This window comes from Schistocerca gregaria, chromosome 8 (assembly GCF_023897955.1).
Source record: "Schistocerca gregaria isolate iqSchGreg1 chromosome 8, iqSchGreg1.2, whole genome shotgun sequence".
Classification (NCBI taxonomy): domain Eukaryota; kingdom Metazoa; phylum Arthropoda; class Insecta; order Orthoptera; family Acrididae; genus Schistocerca; species Schistocerca gregaria.
This window is the reverse complement of record NC_064927.1, coordinates 293,875,315-293,902,479: the sequence shown is the minus strand read 5'-3', so window position 1 is coordinate 293,902,479 and position 27,165 is coordinate 293,875,315. Positions and strand designations below refer to the sequence as shown.

General features: G+C 39.4%; 1 protein-coding gene across 3 annotated transcripts in view; it reads left to right on the top strand.

Annotated features, from left to right (window-relative positions):
• Window positions 1–27,165, top strand: part of LOC126284505 (rabankyrin-5) — a 499,589-nt gene that overhangs the window by 323,747 nt on the left and 148,677 nt on the right. The window contains exons 19-23 of one of the 3 annotated variants that reach the window (XM_049983480.1): window positions 1,716–1,922; window positions 4,335–4,473; window positions 10,161–10,299; window positions 19,903–20,001; window positions 25,955–26,583. The exons of 1 other annotated variant lie outside the window; for it this stretch is intronic. In XM_049983480.1, coding sequence (XP_049839437.1) covers window positions 1,716–1,922; window positions 4,335–4,473; window positions 10,161–10,299; window positions 19,903–20,001; window positions 25,955–26,081 — 711 coding nt within the window. In that variant the 3' untranslated portion in view covers window positions 26,082–26,583. Of the gene's footprint in view, window positions 1–1,715; window positions 1,923–4,334; window positions 4,474–10,160; window positions 10,300–19,902; window positions 20,002–25,954; window positions 26,584–27,165 lie in introns of those variants that run through there. One more of the 3 variants, XM_049983481.1, reaches the window with a different exon arrangement.

Here is a 27,165-nt window from a genome sequence, read left to right as displayed (position 1 = left end):
CATACCAAGATTTCAACCAGGATTCTTACCTTTTGTTGCTGTCAGTTAACATTTCCTGTGGGAGGTAAGAGTTCAGATTTGACTCCAGATCTGACATACTGTTTTAATCTGCAAGGAAGCTTCAAAAGCACCATTTAATTTAGTGGAATTTTTTGTTATTAATTCTGAATTTATAGATATCAAAATCTTTTGTGGATTTTGTTTTACTTAATAGAATTTGCTATTTATTTAACTTGTAACTTATGTTTGTAACAGGCATTCAGATGTTACTGCTATTTTATGGTTTCTATTTTTGCCAATATGGTTTCCATTTTTGCCAAATTGAGAATGCAAATGAAAAATATCTACCACTATTTAATATATTTTTTACAATGCTATGGAATGAGTATGATGCATTTCTATAACAGGGTTTCAGCAGGCAGTGGCCTTGTTCAGACAGCCAGATGATAAAAAGAGAGAATAAAGAATCATTGTAGAATGTATAAAATCTGTTACATAATATTTTTGTCCTGCAATCTTTTGCTTTTTGCCATTTGTACCTAAGAATTACCAAAGAAGATACAGATACAACTGCCACTTTCTCAGTGCAAAGATAAGTCTATTTCTGTGTAGTTATTTAGCCCCAGGGATTAGATACTAATATACAAGAACAAACATCTTATGCATGTTGTAAAAATACTGTATGTTACATTTTTATCCTCTTTGCTAACTAGGTTCTCTCTTGATGTGACATTTACTGAAAGTTTCTCACATGATTTACACACTACTGTGAGTCAGTCTGGTTACGGCTCAACAATACAGTATTAAGAGTAATAATCCAGCAGTTGGAGGAATTGTATATTTCTTGTCTGTGTGAGAGTGGATGTGTGTGAAGTTGTCCAGGTGCAGTGTGTGCATGATTGCCAGGCCTATCAATATTCAGTAGTGAAATAGGTTAGATTCGACTAGATATTCAACTATATATTATAAAAGTTTTTACATCAGTATTAGAGAAGGGAAGTTGCTACTCACCATATAGCAGAAATGCTGACTCACGTTAGGCACAACAAAAATATTCACACAATTATAGCTTTCGGCCATTAAGGCCTTTGTCAGCACACACACACACACACACACACACACACACACACACACACACACACACACACAACTTGCACACACATCTGCAGTCTCAGATAACTGAAACCACACTGCGAACAGCAGCACCAGTGCATGATGGGAGTGGCAACTGGGTGGAGGTAAGGAGGAGGCTGGGGCAGTAAGGGGGAGGGATAGTATGGTGGGGGTGGTGGACAGTGAATTGCTGCAGTATAGACAGACGGCAGGAGAGAAGGTGGGGAGGGGGGAGGAAGTAGCGGAAAGGAGAGGGTGTGGCAGTGAAATGACGGCTCTATAGTGCTGGAAAAGTTTTTATATGTCACAATAGAGAATTATTTTAGTGTTGCTGTAGAACTGTTACATAATAAACAGTATGAATGTTGTGATAACAGTGAAGTGTATTTGAACTGTTACCACAGTTAGTCAGATATGAAATAAAACCATAATATTTCAAAATTAACTTCTTTAGTACCCTAGTCAGAAAGCTTATTGATGATGTAGCTCTGCTCCTCTCAGGGCCTGCTCAAATGTGGTAATTTAATATGAACTATAGCTGTTTATTCATACTTTGTTTGTTACTTGAATATTCATATAGTGCATTTAATTAATTCTGGCAGGTAGATGACCGTGATGCACACCGAAGAACAGCTTTGCATGTTGCAGCTGGAGCAGGTCATGCAGCTGTTGTGTCAGCTTTGCTACAGAATGGTGCTGATGCAGATGCCTCAGATTCAGAAGGAGATAATGCATTGCATATTGCTTGCCGTGAAGGTCAACTAGGCACAGCACGTGTACTTCTTACTGAATCACAGCTGGATGCCGAGGTGAGAATAAATACCACATCTTAACACAATGTACTGGTTATTTCCTTGGTATCTTCCAAGTTTTCGTAAATGGTGGAGGAAAAAAAAAATTGAAGGTGAAGGATCCTAGTGTGCAATTTTCAAAGTACTAAACAAACACACTCCTGACACGTTTGTTACAAGGGAAAATTAGAGTAATTTTTGTTGCTTTTGTTAATGCTGTGAGTAGTGCTGTTACTATTTCTACTGGATTGTAAAGTATTGTGTTTGAAAGTGGTCTTAATGTTGAAAGGCTGTTAGTTCATATCTGACTAGTAGTTTTCCGTGGGACTCATAAAAAAATAGTGCCACATTGCTAAATGCATGAAACTGACCGTATTGGATGTCACTAATTGTCATTATGCAGATGCCTCTCTTATTTTATTGGTATTGTTTTGCAGTAAGATATTTGAGTGTGTTGGCTATATCTGTACATGGCACATTATGAAATAAAATATGCAGTACATGGTGTATGTGTATATTAATGACTGCCTGGAGTATGACTTTCAGGCGAGTTCAGAATAACGCATCACAAACATCAAATTACATTCCATGATATTCTGAAAACCCTTAACCAGTTGTATTTTACATTTGATAACTACTAGCCACAAATGTGAGGGTAGAACTAATTATTGATTGTTCACAATTGTACAAGTAAGTAATTGTTTCCTTTTTAAAAAAAATTAAAGTAAAAAAAAAGCCACCAGTACTGCTAGAAAGTTTGTAACAACTGGCTCTAAACCGCGGGTAAACACTTTTATACACAATACAAGCAGCACAGTTCAGTTTAGTAGTGCTACTGAAGTTTCTCAATCATACGGTCACAAATATCTTCATAACAATTAAAGTTCATGTGCACATGAACAATGCAAGCAACAACATTTTCCATTTGTCAGTAAATACAGTACAATACAAATACTATCATCTGATTCTTTATAGTATTCAAACCACATTGCAATCAATGAAGCATTAGTAGAAATGTTCCCACTTTCTAGATAACAGAATTTACATCAAGACAAAGTACAGTCCAGCTCTCACGCAGTCCCTCCGCATGCTGACTGCCTCATGTCTGTGCTGGTGACAGTGTCTAGCTCTGGAATTCCTCAACTAAATTACAAGTGCTGATGTGCTTCTTGAATGTTCAAAAATTGTGCACTCACAATTGTACTCGATTTTCATTCACACAAGATGCTACAGTTGGATAATTGATTTGTCATTCTTGAAAGTAAAGAGCATGTTTCAAAAGTGAAGTATTTCTGATACATTAAAGTTATGTGCTTTCTCTCCAGGTTTTTTGGCTTCTACTATCCAGTGCCTGTGTTGGTATTTTTCCCTTGAAATGTGAATTAAACAGCTTCTTGGTTCAGATCATCCCTTTCCTCCTCCCATTTCCAGCATTAATTTCAGTCTCTCTGTCAAGCCTTACTTTCAGATCAGCTTCCTAAATTAAAATGCCAGCAGCAGTTTAGAAAATTTGTTGTTTAGGAAACTTGTTATGCTTATTCATGTTTAATTTGCCTCTGGGAGGATCAAAATTTGTATATCAAGTGACCACGCTTGGTCTGTGCAGATTGTGAAATTTAAAAACTTATTGTTGTGGAAATACTGCATGAAAGAGAGAGAGAGAGAGAGAGAGAGAGAGATAGAGAGAGAGAGAGAGAGAGAGAGAGAGGGTGGGGGGGGTGGGGGGGAGGGAGTGATTTAATTTTTGTAGATGCCATTTAAAAGTATAGCTTAGCATTTACTTGGTTTTTATCTTTGTAGATTAATTGGGTTGTGAACTACCTCCCTGGGGGTATCACTAGAAGTAAAATGGATTCTGAGCAAAAGGGTGACAAACTGTCAAACAGCTCTAAAATAGCATTCAGATCTAGTCTGAGCACATTGAAATTAGCTGTTTATTACTAACTTAATGTTTTAACTTAAGATCGGCTCTGTTCTCTTCTAAGCAAAAGTGATGGGGATGTGATAAGGTCAAGGCCTAAATCATCTTAGACGAACGTAACAGTATGATTCAAATCTCATTTATCTTCCATCCATCAGCTTATCAAGGAGATGTTCATATCGATGATTGCAACTTTAGATTGAACAAAATCTTGACAAATTTCTCCATGTGTACTTCTTATTATTATCATTATCATCATCCCCATCATCATAGCCATCATCCACAGTCTTACTGATCGTTACAACCTGTCACTTCATAAATAACATACTAAGTTCTTGGGAAATAGGGATACAAATGAAAGGCATATTTAGGACCATCTAAATTTTGTACAAAATAGCTAAGTGAATAGCACTTGATATTTACATGCTCACATATTACGATGTATTACTAGCAGCTAAATGCAAATTGCTTGTCATCTGCAATTCCACATCACATTTTATTTTTTACAGGCAGCAAATCTGAAAGGAAGAAATCCTCTGCATGAACTTGCAAGGGCATCAAAGGACACAGCAGCTGGGATTGCTGAATTGTTCATTGAATGTATGCCGCGTTACCCACTAGACAAGCCAGATCTTGATGGCAATACAGGTGAGAAAATCTGTGAACTTTTTGACCTCATCTGCAGCTCTTAAAATTTGGGCTCTTAACAAAACTTTGAAGTAAAAGTGAAAAGTGAACAACTTTGTAGTTCAGTAGTTATTTTGTGTATTACTCAGCAAAGTGAGGAGTGAAGCGATAAAAAAAAAAAATGCCTTTTGTGTGTGCACTGTGAGACTTTAGAAAGTGGAAAAAGGAACTCCATGTATTTTGTTAGTAACACTTCAAAAGAATAGTAATGAATGTAACTGTTCACTGCAGCTGAGTAGAGGCAGGCAATGAGTGAGAACAAGAGATGTAGCAGTTCACAGTTGACTAAAAATTAAGTTTGAATGTCCAGGAGCAGTTTTGGACTGCTCATCTCACCCACAGCAACAACTGCTGAGTAACAAGGAGATGCTATACCATATTCTCCTGATATAATATGACCCTGATTATAAGACAACCCCATTTTTTTCTAATAGGCTCCTTGAGGAAAATGTACTTTTAACATATTCTGAAATGAAGCGGATGAAGTTGTCTCTTGCTGGTGGCCATATGGTCCCAACAGTCTCTGTGAAAGGAAAAATCTTCATTTAATGCAGAGAGATATATCCCTCAATTTTTTTAATGTGGGTTGTAGCTCTGTGGATGGATAAGTGTGAAGAAGGGGGATGGCAATGACTGGATTACCTGCCATCCACTAGCAATACCTACACATCGACAGATGCCACCACTCCGTACCAAGAAGTCCCTACCATACAGCCTAGCCACCCTGGCTGTCGCATCTGCAATGACGAGTGGTCCCTCTTGAAATATACCGAGTGCCTCATTATGCCTTTACAGACAATAATTACCCTCCCAACCATGTAAAAAAAAAAAAAAAAAATATGAACAGCAACTTCCATGCCTTATTTTCACATCACCCACCACTTCTCAAAGAGCCACCATCCAACCACAAAGGAGCATTCTCCTTATGACTCAGTACCACCAAGGACTAGAGCTGATTTAGACTATCTCTCGTCATGTTCTGAAATGAGAAATTCCCTACCCACTGTCGTTGCCACTCCTCCCACAGTGGTATTCCACTGCCCACCAGACGTACACAAGATCCCTGTCCATATCTACACAGCCCCAGCTCTCAACCCCTTGCCTCAAGGCTCATATTCCTGTAATAGACCTAGATGCAAGACCTATACCTTACATCTTCCCATCACCACCTACTCCAGTCTGTCACAAGCATCACCAGGTAAGGCTACCTCTGAAACCAGTCACGTGATCTACAAGCTAAGCTGTAACCTCTGTGCTGCATTCTACTTCGGCATGATAACCAACAAGCTGTCTGCATGAATGGTCACTGACAAGTTGTGGCCAACAATAACTGAAACACTCTGTTGGTGACCACACCGCCCAACACAATGTTCTTCATTTCGGAGATTTCTTCACTTCCCAAGAATACCAGCTTTTCTGAAGTGTGCAGGTGGGAACTACATTTCTGTAACCCTCTTGGCCTCGACCTTCATTAGTCATTGTCCTTACCATCTAGCCGATTCCCTGTTTCCATTCCAACACTACACAACCCTCTATTCTACCAGTGCACACAATATTTTCCCTTCACCTCTTTTCTGCTACCTCCCCCATCTCTCCCCCACCCTTCGTCTAACTTCCTAACTGCACTTAGCTGCCCTACTCTCTCTCCACCTCATCCCTGTACGTTCCCACTAGCAGCACTTTGCCGCCCCCCCCCCCCCCCTCCCCCCCCGTTTCTCTCTCTCTTCCATGCAAGGCTACACACCAGACAAATGCGTGAAAGAACTTTGCCATTTATGCGAAGTGTTTCCAATAATTAATGAACCTTTGGATGGCAGAAATACATTCATTAATTTGGAGCTTCAGAATCCTAATTCCCTTCACAGTAGTCTCTGTGGCAATGCATGTGCTTCTCAGAGTGATCCCATCATTTTTGGAGACACTTCTGGAATGCATGGTTTGGAATGTTTATCAGCCAGGTTGTCATATTTTGCATGTCTTCTCTTGACTCAGTGTTCCTTTCAGGGGTATTTCCAGCTTTGGAAATAACAAGAAGTCACACAGAACCATGTAGGGGGAGTAGGGAGCTTGAATAGCCACAGGAATGGTGTGTTTGGTGAGAAAAGCCTGCGTCAGTCATACAGAGTGGGTGAGTATGTCATTATAAAGGAGCTGCCATGCACAAATTGTTGGTCAAAATTGAAGGGTCAATCCAGCGCTTACCCCTATCTCATTTGCAGGTCATGTACTGTGACATGATGGTCTTCTGTGACTAAAACCTGCTTTTGCTCAATTACATTATCATTTTGTGTAGTTGAGGGTCTGCCTGAACACAGGTTACTGTCACTGATGTGTGGCCTTCTTTAAAGTGATTCGAAGACTCCTTTATCCATCAGTTGCTCATGGCATCATCCCCAAAAGCCTCTTGAATCTTGCAAATGGTTTCCACTAGGAAATCAAGCTTTTGACCAAATTTGGTGTGTCATTTTACAATGTGCCGAAAGCCATCAAGCACTCACTATACCATAGACACTCATAGCCAAAATGCCAGGGACTGATACTTCCTAGTGGTGGGAAAATATTCACAAGTGTGCTTGAATGTCCACCACAACATTTCCACCAAAGAAAGTATCCTGTGCTTCATAGGTCTGTTCAGGGGAAAAAAGTGGGTTGGTGCTTTCTGGACAAACCTTCTATTTATAATAGATGTTAACAAGTTTTTGATTTTCAGAAACCTGAGTCTGATTTTCCCCATTTTATTTTATACCCTCTCTTCTTCCACCACTATCATTTATTTTACTGTCCTTACAACAAAAAAATCAGCTACTTCTAATGTCTCTTTTGACTACTCTGAAATTCACACTCAGGTGATTGGCTGAGGGTATGTCGAACCAATTTGCTATTTCTCTGCCATTCCTTCAAATACCACATGGGAAAGATGACACACACATTTTCCAGTGCGAGCTCTGATTTATCTTATTATTTTATAATGAGACGTGGAAGAAAATGTAAGTAAACTGTCTATTATTTCAATTGCCCATAACTGTTAACACATTTATCCTACTGAGAGATGAGATGGTCAGTGCCTTCAAGTAAAAATGTTTGCAGTTGGTTAATGTAACAACCCCAGGGTAATTTTCTCTGTTACAGATTGACTCTGTTGATATCTGCCTTAGTATTAATGAATTGCTTGATACCAGTTTTTATCGATATTTATGTCATTTTGATTCTGTTGATGTTGGTATCTCTGTTAATGAATTCCTTGATACCACTTTTTGTTGATAGTTGTGTAATTTTTAGCTTTTTCTGGGGAACTGTTTTTTATTGTATTTATCTATTATTGCTATGCCTTTATCCTCTTGGGTAGTTGTGAAAATATTTGGTATGCTTTTTATACAGATAAATGTTCATTCTGAAAAATCCAGGTGTTGTTACACCCAACTTATACATCAGATAAAAATAATTGTTTAAGTTAATACAAATTATACATAATTTACACTAATGTGTAAATCTGTATTTTTCTGATGAGCGTAGTGAATGTCACAGAAATGATCAACATAACATCTTTGAAAATCATTTGCTATACGAGTGTCTTTGGTCATAAGTTTTATTCCATGTGCAGCAGTTGGTGTAAAGTAATGATTGTGGCTCCACTGAGTTCTGTTTCATCTCAGTTTTGTAAAGTAAAGTAAAGTAATGCCATGTATTAAAGATGTAAATCCGATCTGAAGAACTATGTGATGAAAAGTATGTCAAGGAATACATTTGCCACAGTTAAATGTTTGACCAGAGCTCACCTTTTGTGTGTGTGTGTGTGTGTGTGTGTGTGTGTGTGTGTGTGTGAGGGTGCGCGCGAAAAAAATGTGAATAGTGAGTGTTCTATTATTATTTAAAATATTAATAATACAGTTGGAGGTTGCCTAAATTATGATGAATGAAATGGAGGGTGAAGCTTTGACAATTCCAGCCACTCGTGCTGGTGAAACGTCAGTAAAATCATTAGATGACTGTCGGGTGAAGAACCCGAGACAGAAGCCAATAGGAAGTTTGTCAACAAGTGGCTACGAAAGCCTTAACAATTTTGAAATAATAATAAATTTTCACCTGATGAAGACCCAAGAAGCCAAAAGCCTGTTCATGACCAAATAAATATAATTTTACCCGACTTTAAGTCATTGGCACACGGATCTGCTGTCGAACGTTAATGTTTAGCATGCCAAGTTCAACGTGCTGCTGAACGCTCAGGAACGATGCTACTTGTGCATGCAGTATGTGGGTCCCAACGTGATATACGCGACCGCAATGCACTCCAGCGGCAGTTTGAGGGGTGTTTCTAGTTCATAAATCACACTGTTTACTCAACGGGCGCACGTAAAATTACCAACTTACCTGTGTTAAAACGCACATTTCCTCCGTTGTCCATGAAAGGGAAAGTACCATGTCCAGTCAGTAAGGACACAGGCTTATAAAAGTTCCATTACAAACAGTGCGATACAAATTTGGAATACCTCTCCGCATAAGATAAACATTATTTCATCATTCCCACAGTTTACTAAAACCCCAAGGTCAGTCTTACTTGATCACTGTTCCTACCCAGTACCAGAATGTTTGCAACATGTGAATTACGAAGCGTAAAAGAAAAAGGAGCAAAATAGCTTCATACAAGTAGTGCAAGCTGTCCTGTAGATTAAGCCAATCGAACAAAGTCACCCTTCAAGAAAAGGTGAACTTACATTTACATAACATCAAATATTATAGCATATACTTATATTAAACTAATAATTAAGTATCAGAACCTAATAAAAACGCGAATGTTAGGGGAAAAAAATTGGAAGTGTTTAGACGCGAACCACCGCCTCAGCAAAAACTCATTACAGGACAGAGATGCTACTCATTATGCTAAACCAACAACATGCTCCTGCTACTTAATCATACTATTTTACACCATACTAAAACCATTAATCATAGATAATTGTTACTAATTGAAATTTAATTATAACAAATTGTATCAAGAGCAATGCGTTTTGGGTGGATCTTCAGTGTGTCGCTGCCCACTCTCATAATATGCAAGTTACGATAATTTTGTTGCCACGATTATGATGTTTCTCATTATTTTATTGGAATGAATCACACAAATAACAACAGGTTTTCCAGTGATCCTCAATTTGCTGGTGCTCAGAAACGGCATATATACATATAGGCTTGAAATGAATGTCAATATGCCGCCTCATAACTGTGTACTGAAGGGAGACGCCGTGCGTGTGACGTAGATGGCATTGTGCCACCTCATTGGCCAATTCTCAAATGCACGCTCAGAATATCTTACATGTCAGATATCGGAAAGATTCCCGAACGTGCTATTGCACACTATGACGTGAGAAACTCAGCACGCTCAACATTCGGATGCACGGTCCGACTGCCAATGGCTTTAAGTGGTGTTCCCTTTTTAAAGTAAAAAAGTATACTTGAGAGTGTTAAAGATTCTTGACACTTGTCTCAAGGGCTTGCAGCTGTCAACACTTGCCTTCAAATAGTATTCTATGTTGGTACAAATTATATAGCAGTGCTGAATGTGTGGCATGTGGTAGTTTAATCATTTCAGGTTTATGGCTGTTGCTTATTGTCTGATGTCTGCTTTTTCATTAATGTATGTGCTTTCTGCATTCTAGCTCTTCTTTTGGCATACATGAAAGGCAATGGGAATCTGTGTCGTACACTGGTGAGATCCGGTGCTTGCCTTGGTGCTATGAACAAGGATGGTATTACAATTTTCAACTATCAGGTTGCAACAAAGCAGCTTCTTCATAGGTATGTAAGTTTTCAGCCAATACATACTGCTCAAATTTGTTTATTCTATTCTCTAAGTTACTGATTCTGAAGTGGGACAAGATAACTTGAGGACAAGAGCCAACAGGAGAGGCATAGTGAACGGATCTAGGTTCATTTCCCATCATAAGACATTGCTTTACTTTGAGAAGCTAGATTACCAGCAACATGTCTCGCTATGGAGTAGCTTTCTTAATTTAGGTTGGTTGTGTGCTGCCTTGTCTTGTCAACTGTGAATTGTTTTGGATGTAACCTTATTTTATGGAATAAATTAGATGAATCTGATGAGCACACACTAATCTCTCCTTCCTCACTTAGGCTCCTGCCTGTTTACACAATTATTTCTTTCGTTTTATCTCATTTTAAATCAGAGCATCGAAAGAAATGAAAGTCATAAATTAAGACTTTGTTTTAGAGTTACGAAAGCAATGTAGAGGAAAGCTAGAGAAATGGACAGCATCAACAATGATCTCCTAAAATATGTTGCAGTTTGTCTTGACCTGACACTGCAAAGTCACTTCAGAATGGTTGGTAAAGGAGAGTCATACCAAGAGCATGGCAACAAGTTGTTTAAAAAAGGAGACTGGAGTAACTTCCAGAGTTACAAGGATTTGGATACACCATGTAAGGCTTACATTAGGATCTTGAACAGCAGTTTAAAAGTAATATCAGATTGCTTTTTAAGCTAAGGAAAAATGGGTTTCTGTAGAGAAATATTGGCAACATACATAGTATTTGTAATGAAGATGATCACTGAAAAACAAACAGAATATAATCAAAAGACACAGTTTACTGTAGAACATAACAGACAAAAGAGGGTACCCATTCTATATGATAAATACTTTAAGAAGCTATGCTAAAACACAACAATCACATTATACATATATGGAGAGCTGGCAGCACCTTTCTTTACTAGCAGAGGGGTCAGAAAAGACTAAAACATGATACTCACAAAGAAACCTATGGTTTTTATAGAAAAGGACCCCATTATAACAGTAGTGAACATTGCAGTAATAACATAGGTATGTCATTTTAATTAGAAAGCGATATCACGTGTATGACAAATACACTACTGGCCATTAAAATTGCTACACCAAGAAGAAATGCAAATCATAAACGGGTATTCATTGAACAAATATATTATACTAGAACTGACATGTGATTACATTTTCATGCAATTTGGGTGGATAGATCCTGAGAAATAAATACCCAGAACAACCACCTCTGGCCGTAATAACGGCCATGATATGCCTGGGCATTGAGTCAAACAGAGCTTGGATGGCGTGTACAGGTACAGCTGCCCATGCTGCTTCAACACGATACCACGGTTCATCAAGATTAGTGACTGGCATATTGTGACGAGCCAGTTGCTTGGCCACCATTGACCAGTCGTTTTCAATTGGTGAGAGATCTGGAGAATGTGCTGTCCAGGGCAGCAGTCGAACATTTTCTGTATGCAGAAAGGCCCGTACAGGACCTGCAACATGCGGTCATGCATTATCCTGTTGAAATGTAGGGTTTAACAGGGATCGAATGATGGGTGGAGCCACAGGTCGTAACACATTTGAAATGTAGTGTCCACTGTTCAAAGTGCCATCAATATGAACAAGAGGTGACCAAGACGTGTAACCAATGGCACCCCACATCATCACGCCGGATGATATGCCAGTATAGTGATAACGAATACACGCTTCCAATGTGCATTCACCGCGATGTCCCCAAACACAGATGCAACCATTATGATGCTGTAAACAGAACCTGCATTCATCCAAAAAAATGATGTTTTGCCATTCGTGCACCCAGGTTCTTTGTTGAGTACACCATCGCAGGTGCTCCTGTCTGTGATGCAGCGTCGAGAGTAACTGCAGCCATGGTCTCTGAACTGATAGTCCATCCTGCTGCAAACATTGTCGAACTGTTCGTGCAGATGGTTGTTGTCTTGCAAACGTCCCCATCTGGTGACTCAGGGATTGAGACGTGGCTGCATGATCCATTACAGCCATGCGGATAAGATGCCTGTCATCTTGACTGCTAGTGATACGAGGCTGTTGGGATCCAGCATGGCGTTCCGTATTACACTCCTGAACCCACCAATTCCATATTCTGCTAACAGTCATTGGATCTAGACCAACATGAGCAGCAATGTCGCGATATGATAAACCGCAATCATGATAGGCTACAATCCGACCTTTATCAAAGTCGGAAACATGATGGTACACATTTCTCCTCTTTACATGAGGCATCACAACAACATTTCACCAGGCAACACCAGTCAACTGCTGTTTGCGTGTGAGAAATCGATTGGAAACGTTCCTCATGTCAGAACGTTGTAGGTGTCGCCACCAACGCCAACCTTGTGTGAATGCTCTGTAAAGCTAATCATTTGCATATCACAGCATCTTCTTCCTGTCAGTTAATTTTCGCATCTGTAGCACATCATCTTCGTGGTGTAGCAATTTTAATGGCCAGTAGTGTATATACACAAGTAAGTAGGAAAATTCCGAAAGATATGAGGAACAATGAATATGTGTATGAGAAACCAGACATAAAAAAAAACACGAAGGAAGTTTTACAAAGCGATGACTGTGGTTCAGTGCCTAAGTGACAGACCACAAATCCAAACATCTCGGCTTCGACCTGTGGTCAATCATATGGTTTTTATCTGTCATTTATCACTTTTTTCACCTTTGGCAATGTTTGTCGATGTGAAAAATACCCAGCTGCACCACAATTCAGAATCCATATCAAACTGTGTGTCCTCCTGTATGTTGCTGGAGAAGTAAGGTAAAAAGGTCGAAGGAAGGCAATGGCATACCATCTCCAACAGGACCATGTCCACCAAAGCACTATGATGCTCAAAATATATCTCAGATCGATGACTGCTTAATTTTACTGATCCTGTCAATACTTTGCAAAAATGTGTCAGTGGTGTCTTACAAACAACAGTGAAGTAAGATGATGGTGATGGTGATGGTGATGATGGTGGTGGTGGTGATGATGATGATGATGATGATGATGATGATGATGATGATGATGATGATGATGATGATGATGGTGGTGGTGGTGGTGGTGGTGGTGGTGGTGGTGGTGGTGGTGATGATGACAGATCAGCCATTGCACAGAAATGAAAGATACAGAAGCTTAACACTATGATGCACATCCCATATTGTGAGGCACAAAAGATGTAAAAGGCTATGCTGGCCGCCCATCTTCATTGCCGCCATTGCTTCAGGTCTTAAACAACCAATTCAGAAAACTGATCTGCTACACAAATGAAGGTTGCTAGTGTCACCACTAGATCTGTGTTTGTCAGTGCATTTGTGTTGTTGCAGTTATTTTGAAGCCCGTACCTTCCCCCGGAACATCAGAAAAGGCTGTGGTTTCTGACATTGTGGAGCTCCTTGCTCCTCCATAGGTTCAGCCTGGTCCACTAACAAGTTCTAGCACTACCACTGCTGCAGTTGTCTCTGCAAAGCCTCCCCAGGCCAAAAGATCAAAGGCAAATCATCAACTGTTGGCAGAGACGGGAAGTAAGCAGTCCAATGTAGACATCACTCTGACGTCTCTTCATGATTCATCTTCAGAATAATGGACCTCAGTGTCAGCCTGGGGCACTGATCTTGCCCCAAGACTGAGATTCCACCCACTGTACCCCCCCCCCCCCCTCCCCTTGTCAGAAAGACAGGGTGAAAGTACTACCCCTGTTATAAATGGCTTCCGTACTTCAGTGGAACATTAACGGGTTCCGGACACATGCGAAGGACCTGAAACTCCTAGCACAGAATGCCCCCCTTGCTTGTGTTTGTAGGAATGCATTTTAAAGCACCTGCTAACTTTATACTATGGTGCTATACCCTCCATTGCAAGGATGAATGAACTGTGCAAAGGACCAACGGAGAGGTTACTGTATTGGTCAATACTACGCACCACTCCTCTGCTCTGTCACTGGCTAGTGACCTGTAGGTGGTTGCAGTTGAATTCCATGTGTGCAAGAGATCATTGTTTACTTGTTGAATATGCGTATGCATTCACAAATCTTATAGAACAACTCCTGTGACCATTTCTCCTACTGGGAGACTTCAATGCCCAATCTGTTCTGGTCTCCAGCCATGGCAGACACTCTTCAGTGGGAAGTCACTGATAACCTTCATTCCAGTGACCACTTCCCACTCTGCAAGGGCCTACTAAATGGTGCTCTCCCTGAAAGAATGCATGGATTATCAGCTGATCCATCTGGATGCTGTCCAACCAGCCAGCTGTGTTTGAATGCCACGACAGCATCCAGGAGTGCGTGGACCTCGTCACACAAGCAGTCCAACATGTCACTGACATCTCCATCCTGATGTCCTCTGGTTATCTTTGGAAGCAACCTGTACCCTGGTCAACTGATGAGTGATGTTCAGTGGGCCAGGTCATGCACACAAACTTAAGTGTCAGCCAGTGGTAGGCAACCTCACAACCTTTCAATTGGTGAGGACCAAGGCTCAACATATTGTCAAGGAAGTAAGAAAAGATTGTGGCAAGTTTTCCTGGACACTGTACCAACCATTCCACTTGTTCTACAACAGTATTGGAAGCCATCAGGAGGATTTCTAGTGAAAGCAGTGTCTTACCTATAACGGCATTGTACAAACAAGATGTCTCCAAGCAACAAGAAATGCCAGGAGACATTGCACAGGCAATGGCAGGGTAATTTGCACTGACTATCACCACTGCTAGTCAATATCCAGTGTTGTATCATTATCGTGACACCAAGGAGAGGGTCGAGGTGGACTTTTGGTCCACCAGTTCGGAATCTGCAGCTACCTATTAACCATTTGGAGCTGGATTTGACACTGTCTGATGCTCACAATACAGTGCCTGGTCCTGACCCAATCCAGTACAACATGCTACAGCACTTGCAAATAGTGTCAAAGGAAATCCTCTAATAATGTTTAGTTCAATATGGCTGACAGGCCAACTCCCTGACTTGTGGCAAGAGGCAATTTTGACACCTCTCCTCAAACCAGAAAAGGACGAAAGTGTTACAGCAGTACCCTAGAGTGCATGGTCATCTGTTGTCTCATCTGGGTATGAGAGAGCAGGCAGCTCCTACGGCACTCTCAGTGCGGATTCAGGAGGTGTAGGTCAAATATCGACAGCCTGACCTTTGTAGAGACAGAAATCCGGCAGGCTTTCGAACATAACAAGAATTGCCTGGAGGTATTTTTTTGACATCAGTAAGGCTTACAACAGTACTTGTAAGCACAGTATTATCAGTCGGCTACACCAGTTGGGCTTTCATGGCCACTTCCCCATCTTCATTTGGTACTTGTCAAGATGACTTTTGATGTATAAAGTTGGTGACGTGCTGTTAGACTTGTGCAGAAGAATGGTGTTCCCAAAGAAATGTTTTTAAGTGTCACTCTTTTTGCTAAAGTCGCAAACAGTATAACGTACAGAGTTCTGTGTAGCACTCCTTATTTGTGGATGATTTTGCTGTCTTCTGCTCTTCCGCGAATACCATCACAGCAAGTCTTTTGTTGCAACTTATAGTCAAAAGGTTTCAGGATTTGGCCACAAAGACTGGCTTATATCTTCTATAGAGGAGTGACAGGGAGAGCAAGAGGTGCACATGTGCTTATGTCATTCTCCTTGTGTTTCTTGAAGTGTCTTAGCCACAGGTACTGGGACAAAGTGTGTCCGCTACAGTTTTATAGAGCCTTTGTGCAATCACAGCTGGACTACAGATGCACAAGTGGCAGTCTTATCTGAATATTATTGATGCTATACATCATGAGGGGATCAGGCTGGCCATGGGCACGTATGGAACCAGCCACATACCCAGTCTCTACACTGAGGCTGGTGAACCATCACTTCCAGTTCAGTGGCGACTTCTCATGGTGTATCAGGCAAGTAAGTTCCTTACTACTCTCACTTCCCCAGCATACCATATTGTTGTCTCCAGCTGTGGAACACGACCTTACCAACTGTCCGTGGGCAGTGAGTTGGTTTTGGATCTGCACAAAGTGCGTGGTGGTCCATTGGTATGGGGCATGTAACAGATCAAAACTGGGATTTTAACCAACTGCTACCCTGATCACTGCAGAGGCCCAGAGTGATTTTAAATTTAGTGCAGTACAAGAGAGGTTGCACTCCTGCTTATGCTTTTAATACTTTATTTTTTGACATTTTAATTGGGCACCACTACTGTATTCATGGCTGGGTCTAAATGGGATTTTGTTGATGTTTCTGTTGTTTTTTTTTCCCCCTGATCCTGAAGATACAGTTGCCTCCAGATTTTACTGTATTTGATGCCAATTATCTGTGATCTTGAGGGCACTGGAACAGATGAGATTTGCCGTGTCTGCTAAATGTCTCATCTGTTAAGACTCCGTGAGTGCCCTTCAGTCTCTGCAATAAAATAGCCCAGAATATCCAGGATGCTCATCTCCACTCACAAAGCCTGGGGAAGGTGGTATGTTTCTGCTGGGTGCCAGTGCACATGGGTATTGCGGGGAACAAAACAGAAAATGTAGCAGCCAAGGGAACACATCATGACCCTCAGTTGGCTCAGTGTGCCATCCCCCTGCCTGCTGTCACCTAATTGTTGAGGCACAAAGTTATGCATCAATGAGAAGAAGAACAACTAGAAGTGGCAGACAGTAAGCTGCATCCACAACGTGACACACCTCCTTCCTCCAGCCGTGCAGGTGGGATGAAGTTGTTCTAACTCACCTTCTTGTGGGCCACAACCCAATGATGGATGGCTTTTGCTATGGCTACATGACCCTCCAGTGTGCGGAATTTGTGGCATGCAGATCACTGTGTGCCACATTTTACTGGACTGCGTTTTATTAGCAAACCACAGGGCAATGGCAGATTTACTAACAGACCAGCCCACTATTTTAAGTGACATTCAGATGAATGTGGTTAGAGTTTCAAGGTTTTGTGATACATCCAACTTCTTTCCTCAAATTTCAGGAACATGTTATTAATGTATTACAGGATTACTGGCTCACCCACATTTTTTGCAACTGCTCAGCCAATTACAATTCCCAGCACTGTTACTTTAGCTCCTCTGTCATTTTCTTTATGCTTTAATCCCAGATTTAGCACCTTTCACCCTTTCTTGATTCTCTTATGGCATATAAGATGGACTAACTGTGTGGGTCAGTGCAAGTGAAGAGGTTAATGTTATTTTGTAGGTTTACTCCTCAAAGTTTGAAAACATTTTTATCCACATTTGTTTCTGTTAATATTTGCAAGGGTGCTGATAACCTTATCATTGAGTGTGCATGAACTCAGAAAAACAAAACTAAAAACACTCACTCTTTCACTCTGTCTATTCTGAGATCAGTTTTCCATGATTTCCTGTAATCTTTGGAGGTGACTGGCTGGTACAGTTTCATATACCAGGGGTCTCTTTTAAGAATCATCAGGCACATTTTCTATGGTGTTTCTACAGAAATTTGCAGTTACTTTTTTACAATGTGTGGATGGAGTTAGCCACTGTAACTGCTGCTTGTCATGTCTCAGGTGACATCTTTGAGCAAGGGAAGGTTGGTTAGTTTCTGGTTAAAACAAAAATATATTTTTTTTTAATTTGAATTTTGTGTGCCAGTTTGATAAAGTGATCCAGAACTAATCGGGTGCAGTACATGAAGTTATGAAATGCTGTGTAGCCCTATCTGTCAATTTTGTTCTCGCTGTCATGCTTATTAAACTACCCTGCTTCTCTCATGTGCCAGGTCATGTCATATGAATACTATGTTATACGTCATACTACCACCATGCAGCACTGCTGCTCAGTTACTGGTAGAGTACTGTTTGCTTCGTTTTTTGCTGTCCTTGTATTTTTTAAAAAAATTATTGAAATGAATATTGCACTAGATTGGTTTGGGACTGTTCTGTTGTATAGCTCCATAAAATTCTATTAGAATAATGCATTTTTGTTGCAGTGAGGTACAAATCTTTGTTTTCCATTGATGCTGCCATCATGTGAAACACACAATGAGCAGCATTTGTTAAAGCTATAAAAGATTCTTTCCCTCATTCCAGTTGTACTGAGTAGCACAACTCATCTAACCACCTACTTGTTGAGTGGGTATAAAACTACAATTTTGTTGAGATTTCCTGCCAGATTAAAACTGTGTACCAGATTGGGACTCGAGCCTGGGACCTTTGCCTTGCACGGGCAAGTGTGCTACCGGCTAAGCTGTCCAAGCATGACACACAACCTGTCCCCACAGATTTACTTCCACCAATACTTCGTCTCCTACCTTCCAGACATCACAGAAGTTCTCCTGCAAAACTTGCAGTAGTATTGCTCCTTTCTTCCAGGAATGAATTAGTTGATTATCTACGCCTAGGAATTCGAATATTCCTTTTAGCTTCTTGGCAAGAGAAAGTGTCAATTCCGTAGCTACAGCAGCTGGACAAAAAATACGGAAACTTTACAAGAAATGCATGCTTGAACATAAATGCAGATGTTAGCCAAGCCTACAGATCATGTTGTTTGACCACAAACAGCACCAGTGCACCATCCTCGGTACATAGCAAGTGTCAGTTGTGGTCAGAACAGTGTTCTGTGTAGTTGTGAGTGCACTGTGTTGGAGCGAAGTGACTTTGAACATGGGCACACTGTTGTTGCTTCTATGGTGAGTAACCGTGATAGCCTAAGTGGTTGGTGTTTCAAGAGCCACCGTATCAAAGATTCATACCACATTCGAGAAAGTGGAAAAACATTGTTCCCTATGTCACACTGCAGATGGAAGTGTGTGTTGAGTAAACATGACAGAAGGTCATTGAAAAGGATTGTGATGTAAAAATAGAGGACTACAGTTGCAAAAATCACTGCAACTGACTGTCACACTCCCAAATCCCATCAGCACCAAACCAACATGAAGGGAAGTGCCGAAACCATAAAACCTGTATTATGGAGTAATGGAAGAAAGTCAGTTGGTTGGATGAGGTTTGTTGCACACTGTTTCCAACTACATTTTGAAAATGACACATGGTGAGGGTTCAGTGATGATCTGGGCAGCCATATTGTGGTATTCCATGGGCCCCATGGCTACTGTTCAAGGTAACATTACTGCAGAGGACCATTTGATCATTTTGGCTTATCAGGTCAATCCCATGTCACAATATATGTTCCCCAATAGTGATACTGTATTCCAACACAACATGAGCCCTGGTTACACAGCTCACATTTTGCAGGACAGTTTTTATGAGCACGAGCCACCACTTGTGAGCAGGCAGTGTTAAATAGTATATGAGCAACTGTAGTTCATCAACATTGTTGTCACAAATCACATCTCACCTGGCCACCGCTGTCTCCAGATCTCAATATTATTGAGTCTTTATGGTCTATTTTGGAAGGAAGGGTGTGTGATGGCTATTCACCTCCATAATGGCATAAAATAGAGAAGAATGATTGCAATGACAAGGTGTAGCCTTACTACTACTACTACTACTACTACTAGTACCACTGAACAATATGAATGTGTTCAAATTACAGTCTCATGTTATTCTCTGATTATGATGTTCATATATTATTCTATGAAAAATAGCAAAGATTTGAACATAGTCTTATTTTTGCAGTTTGCTGGATAATTTATCCCAGGAGCCACCTTGGGCAGAAGGTGACATTTGTTTGGAGTGTGGTATTAAATTTGGACTGACTATACGTAAACATCACTGGTAAGTGTCAGTTTCAAAGATACAAAGAAATTTAGTCAACACAAAGTAAATAATATCATAGAGTTTGTTTGTAAAAATAATAAATTTGAAAATTTTTGCATGCATTCGCGCGCGCGCTCACACACACACAACACACACACACACACACACAGAGAGAGAGAGAGAGAGAGAGAGAGAGAGAGAGAGAGAGAGAGAGAGAGAGAGAGAGAGAGAGAGAGAGAGAGAGAGAGAGTTATCAGCTCAAATTGCATTCTGTAAAGGTTTCTGTATTGGGAAAGCAACATTTCATCTCACCTAGTCAGATCTACATGTAGTAAAATTAAACAAGAAATAGGACTGTGTTACCATTTTCTGTCTTCTTCCCAAAGCCTAAGAGAGGCCTAAGAGTGTGCAAACATTATGGATGATTTGTGAGTGTGATTAAGGTTAATACCAGGAAACATATTCCATGTGTTTTTCGGAAGGAGATAGCCTCAAGAATGTGATGAGTTACATGTGAAGTATTAAGTGTCCCACAATGACCCAACAGCTGATAACCTTTAGAGAGACCTTAATAAGAACAGAAGAGAAAAGTGGCCTAAAACAACAGTAGGACTCGACTCAACACAATGTAGTTGGAATACTTGCATCCTTATAAGAAAACTTGGTACAGATCTAAGTTTGTCATGTCCAGCTGCACATGTAAATGCCAATTCTGTTGCAGCCAAACTAATGAAGATTTCAAACACTAAAACATACAAGACACACACACAAACTGTGAAAAAGGAATTTTAAATAAACAGGGCCCATGTAGAACCACATCCAGACTACTGTGACATCCCCATTGAGGAACTTGATACTGCCTTGAATATGCTAAATGTAAATGAAGTTTCTGGCTTTGATGGAATATATCCAGTGTTTCGTACAGCTCCCAGATGTAAAACAAAACTATGGCTCACTGAATTTTTCAGTGAGATTCTGTGAACTGGAAAATTACCAAAGCCTTTTCAAACAGGCTAAAATAATTGCCATCCTAGAACTAGGCAAAGACAGAACTGATGCTTCTCACTGCTGATCAGTATCACTGTTCAACATGATCTATAAACTACTAGAAAGACTTATTCTAAATCACATTCAAGAGGTCATTGATCAAATCACCCTTGTCAGACAAGGGGGCTTTAGGAAACATTAGAACTGCTGCAGCCAGGCCTTACTGTTGACAACTATAGTAGAAGCATGATTTCAGCGAGGTCTCAAATTGGCTGCAGTTTTTGTGGGTCTTACAGCAGTTTATGACACTGTGTGGAGGGAGGGATGGCATTGAAGTTCATTGAAATCATTCTATGCCAAAAGCTGTCTAGTTAACAACATGCCTTCTGACAGGCACTTTGAGTTGTTCCTGAAGGGATAAGCAAGCTGATGGGGAACTATAAATAATGGCCTGCCTCAGAAAACGGTTCTCTTCCCATTCTGATTAATCTGTATATTCACGATAGGCCAGACAGACACTCCATGAAAATCTAATATTCAGATGTCCTCGCACGAGTCTTCCAAAGTAAAGACCTGATGCACTGTGGGAGTGTGCCGACATGTGATATGGTGAAACTTCGATAAATGGAGACTTAAGCCTAACTCAGTAAAACTGAGGTTACTGCATTCTGCCTAAGTAGTAAAGATGCCCAAAGGAAGCTACATGTCTCTTTCAATGGAATCAAAGTGCCACATAACTACAATCCAATATATCTAGGAATCACTCTGGATAGGTCCTTGACATTCAAACAACAGTGCATCAAGTTATCTAAGAAACTTGGCTCAAGAATAAATGTACTTTGCAATATTGTCTTAAGCAGCCAGGTTGCTGGCACTGATACTCTACGCTCAACTGCACTCACTCTTGTGTATTCTGCTGGAGAACATTGCAAAGATGAGCCAAAGACTGTATTTTATCGGCAGAACACTTAAAAGATGCAACATATGTTCCAAGGAGAGTGCCTACAGTACACTTATCCATCCTTTTCTGGAATATTGCTCTGCTAAATGAGATCTGTACTGGGTAGGATTGATGGAGGACATTCAGAAAGGTCATAGAAGGGCAGCTCATTTATTGCAAAATAGGGGAAAGAGTGACAAAGGGGGAACAAAACATTTATGGGACAATTTGACTAAAAGAAGGGGTCAGTTGCCAGCTGCGGTGGTCTAGCAGTTCTAGGTGCTCAGTCCGGAACCGCGCGACCACTACGGTCACAGGTTCGAATCCTGCCTCGGGCATGGATGTGTGTGATGTCCTTAGGTTAGTTATGTTTAAGTACTTCTAAGTTCTAGGGGACTGATGACGACAGATGTTAAGTCCCATAGTGCTCAGAGCCATTTGAACCAAATGAACCAAGGGGTCAGTTGATATTACATATCCTGGAGCATGAAGGGGTAGACTAATTTGTAATGGTGGTTACTGGAAAGGGGGGGGGGGGGGGAGGAGGAGACTGTTGATGGAGACCAAAGTTCAAATGCTGTAAGAGGGTTTAAGTGGCTGCAGGCTGCAGCAATTAAACAGACAGGAAGCAGCCTTGTACAGGAAAGCGTGGAAAGCTGCACCAAACCAATTTTTTAACTGAAGACGATGATGACTATAACAGCCACTAACAGTTGAAGATCTCGGGGATGTGAAGATAAGTTGGTTGAGTAGGAAGAGAAATGAGTAAATTCAAATGGCATGTAGCAGGGTTCTCAAAAGTGTGATGAAGAAACGAAGATCAAATAGAACTAAAATCAGAACAATTGTTTTACTATGGAGGATCAGAGCAGAGGGTAATTTCATGTGTAGGCATTATTGTAACAGAACAGCATCTTTTGTTTTTAAAATAAGCAAATGATAATCCAAGAAAGCATGAAAATGTAGTCGCCACTATCCTCACATTCTAATAAGCAGATAAAAGGCATGTACAAAGGGCCACTAAAAGTGCTAAATGACAAGTAATCCTCCTATAAAACAATTATAATAGGGACATCTGATAGAAAAGAAGAACAAAAACTGAAAAATGATTTTTCAGTAGAAAACTTAGGATATAGTATCAGAAATGACAGAGCTCATACTTTAGTAGAATTACTGTAAAGTATCAGCAAATTTGTTGTTTAGACATTCTTTCACAAGAAAACTAATAGAAAATGTCCTCATGGACTAAATAGAACTGGAAATAAACTTTACAGTATTCTATCAAACACTAAATAAGTTAAATAATAAAGCAAATAATGATCATCCCAAAAAATTAATAATGTACTGACATAAGAAAAGACTCCCATTATTTAATTTAAAAAATATGTATGGAAATCACTAAAGATATTACAGGTACAAAGAAGGAAAAATAAACATTTATTTATGAGAAGGCAAGAGTGTACGATAAACAATGTGTGTTTCTTCAGCTTCTCCTGTCATACTTCATGACATAACAGTTTATGAGTGAATAGCCTGGTGTCAGTGTCCAATGGGCACAATATTTGCACCCAGGTATGCAAGGTGGTGTCACCTCTGCTGTTCCATCATCTGCCTGTGAAATCAGTCTTTTGTGGGGTATCACCTCATCTTCTTAATCAGACTCTTAATGTATCCCAGATTTTACTAAGGATGTAGCCACAATCATGGTCGATCAGTTGTTCCCTTACTCAGATCTTGATGGATTTTTTCATGACACACATCAGAAGATAGACATTGGGTCAGAATCTAGTAAGGTCATAATCCATTCCTTGTAATTCTGATAGACAATGACCACTGACTTGTCGGGCTGCTGCAATTGCTGTTGGTGTTCTTGACAATGATCTTAGACAGTGTGCTCTGTTCAACTTACATATGTCTTGCCACATTGGCAGTGTATCTTGTAGACCCCAGATTTCTGTAGCCTGAGGTTGTCTTTCACATTACCAAGCAGTGCCTGTGGTGTTTCCAGAAGTTTGTCCTATCTTTCTGGATAAAGTGCCTCAATCAGGAATAAATTCAGTGGCCACCACCCTTTTAAGGTTCCTCTTCTGTTTCTGCTAGTTGTGCAGTGGATGCAGACACAGGGCTATCTGAGACCCATCTTGATGTCATTATACAGGTTGACAATTATTGAAGTATATGAAATAAAATCATCACAATTTCTGAACAGTTTGCATTAGGCCAGATGGAGCAGACTCATTTCATTAACATTGAAGATATTGCATGGATCATGATTTGCAACTTCATAGTTATTTTTCATGCTGAACAACTGAAATGATTGGCAAATCCTGGAAAAGCAATAACTCGAAAATATTTTGAATTGTTAAATACAGAGAAAGAATGGATATTTATACAGAATTAAAGAAAAATTACATATCTAGTTTGGAAAAGGTGACATTATTTTAACTAGGATTGTTTTAAATTTTGCTTGCTATAGTAAGTAGGATTAGGAAACACATGAGACATAATGAGAAACAGGGAGATGGGTTGTCAAGTTCCAACTTGACATCAAAAACCTCACCAAATAATGTAGAATAAAGACAGGAAAAGTCATCAGTTAATGTATGAAGCAGATCTAAAATAAACAAAGAAAAAGACTTTGGCACGGTCTTAAATTTGGAGAAATCTATAAAAAGCCCACTTCTTCATAAAATAAAAATAAATAAATAAATATTTTTTAAAGTTAGTTTAATATTGTGAACAATCCTTTGTATGTCATTCAGGATTACAAGCTTATGAATAGTATATTGAGTTTGGTCATACTGCAGTTTTAGGTGAGATATATTTGCCAAGTAGAATAAAAAGCTTACTTTTGCCATCATAGTCAAAGATGGTATGCCAACTATATAACAATATATGTTAGAACCCATCCAGATACTTTCCAGTAGCGTACCATGGAAGTCAGCATATTTCATACACAGGCACGGCATGAAATGGGATAATAACCAGTAAATCTGGAAGTTATAGTCTCATAAGAAATTTGAGTGTAACTTCAATGTGCATTTAAAGAAAAATTTGATTATAGCCACTTCACTTAGGGGCATTAGCCCTGGTATGAAGAGTAGCTTCATACTGTGCTTTGTGGATTTAGTGAGAATGAAGCTAGGTCACATCAAACCAATTACAGCTACAAACAATGTTCAACACACTGGATCTGTAAGGAAACAGTAAATTTATGCCATACAGCAAAGTTCAAATAAAGAAATAAAATAAACAAACAAAACTGTGATGCAGTATTCCAAAGAACCTCAGATAACACAGATGCTTCACCTTCACAAAAGTTGTATAGGTATCACAGAAAGAAAAGAATTATGTGAAGGGTACACGAGGCACAAAATAAAAATTGGTAGCGTATAAAATTTCAAAATGTTTATGGTAGGCAGAGTAATAGATTGGATTGATGAAAAGAGCTTAGATTCAGATGGAAATGAATGAATGAAGGAAGATGTAATTAGAAAGTGAAGGTTGTGTTAGTGGTGGTGATAATTATATACACATATATATATATCATATACAGCAGAGTATCATATAGATAGGTTATGAAACGAAGATACATAAGGGGAAAGAGGAGGGTTGGGAGGGGCAAATGACAAATTTTTAGAGAAACAGTTACTAAAAAAGTCCTAGATAAAATGGAAAAGTATGTAACAAAAGTTTACATTTTTGCTACTCAACATTTTACATGTTCTGTTTCAGTGGCTTGTGTATTTGGTACAGTGGAACATTTTATTCATTTAATGCAAACAGTACAGAGTTGTTTACATTAAAGTTTGCAGATGCTGCTGATTCTTCCAAATACAACAAAAAGAGCTTACTGTAACTATATGTACATTAGAGAAGGAAAATAAAATAAAACTGCAATACTTCAAATATCAATAAACAAATTTTCTTTAATATGAATCTTCTCCCAGAGAAAGAGAAATATTACAGTAAAATTGTCGTTTCTCAAATTTCTATTTACCTGCTTCCTTATTTAATGTTTTTGATTATATGCCTATGTTTCAGCCGTCACTGTGGGCGAATCCTGTGCAGCAAGTGCTCAGACAGAGATGTGCCTATCCTGAAGTTTGCACTGAACAAACCAGTCAGAGTATGCAGTGTTTGCTTCAATGTATTACAGGGAGCTAGTTAAAGTGAACTACTTCTGCTTGCCTTCCCCCAACTTCTTTGTGTGTATAATGTCACAAAATACAGTAATGTTATTTTCTCTGAAACTGGAATAGCTGTAATTGGTAGCTAGAATAATGTTGCAGGGAAGTAATTGTTAATTACTGAAAATTCTATAAAAGTTAATAGTTTGGATCTTGTTTATCAAGGGTGTGTGTGTGTGTGTGTGTGTGTGTGTGTGTGTGTGTGTGTGTGTGTGTTTGTTTTTGACAGGGGGAGGGGAGGGGACATTGCTTCACATTTAACTACATTATTTCAGCAGGCTTAACCAGTTTCCTTGTACATATACCTTTTTTAAAATAGTGGAATTGTATTTAATTATATTAAATAGTTGTCACATCATTCAGCTAAAAATATAGTTATCTGAATGGGACCAACATTATATCATTTTTTTATACAATGGAAGTAATCAAGTCGACATATTGTACTGTTAAATAAATTGAAAAATATATTACTTAGTTTTGAAACTATGATAATGTGTTTATACCTTGTATGAAATTATGGGACACGAGTGAAAGAACCGATGAATCTTCCGTACATGCTACATTGCATTCATGAGGCCAACCCACATGGGAGACACTGAAGTAGTCGTATAACATTTTACCATCTCCTTTTTGATATCAGCTCCATAACAGTTAGTGAGATATTAATGCTACTTGTAATTTTTAGTGACATGTATAGATTTTAAGTAAAAAATTCATGACTGAAGTTGTTAATAACAGCTTGATGAAGAATGAAATCAAAAACCATACACAGCTAGATAGTACTGTACACAACTACTGCAGCCCTATTATGATATTCATTGCATATGAGAAAATAGACTAGGAAATATTGTGTAATGATATCTCTCTAAACTTTTGCTGTGCACTTGTTATAAATGACAAAGTTGGATATTTGGTTTTTTTCCCACACTTTAAAATTATTTTAATATTCTTCTGAGAAAAGTATTTTAATTATTTGTTGGACTTACTACTGGTACGAGATGCTTTCAGGCAAGAAATACTTGTTCTTACTAATTTTATTTCCTAAATCCGTACAGGCAAGTGATT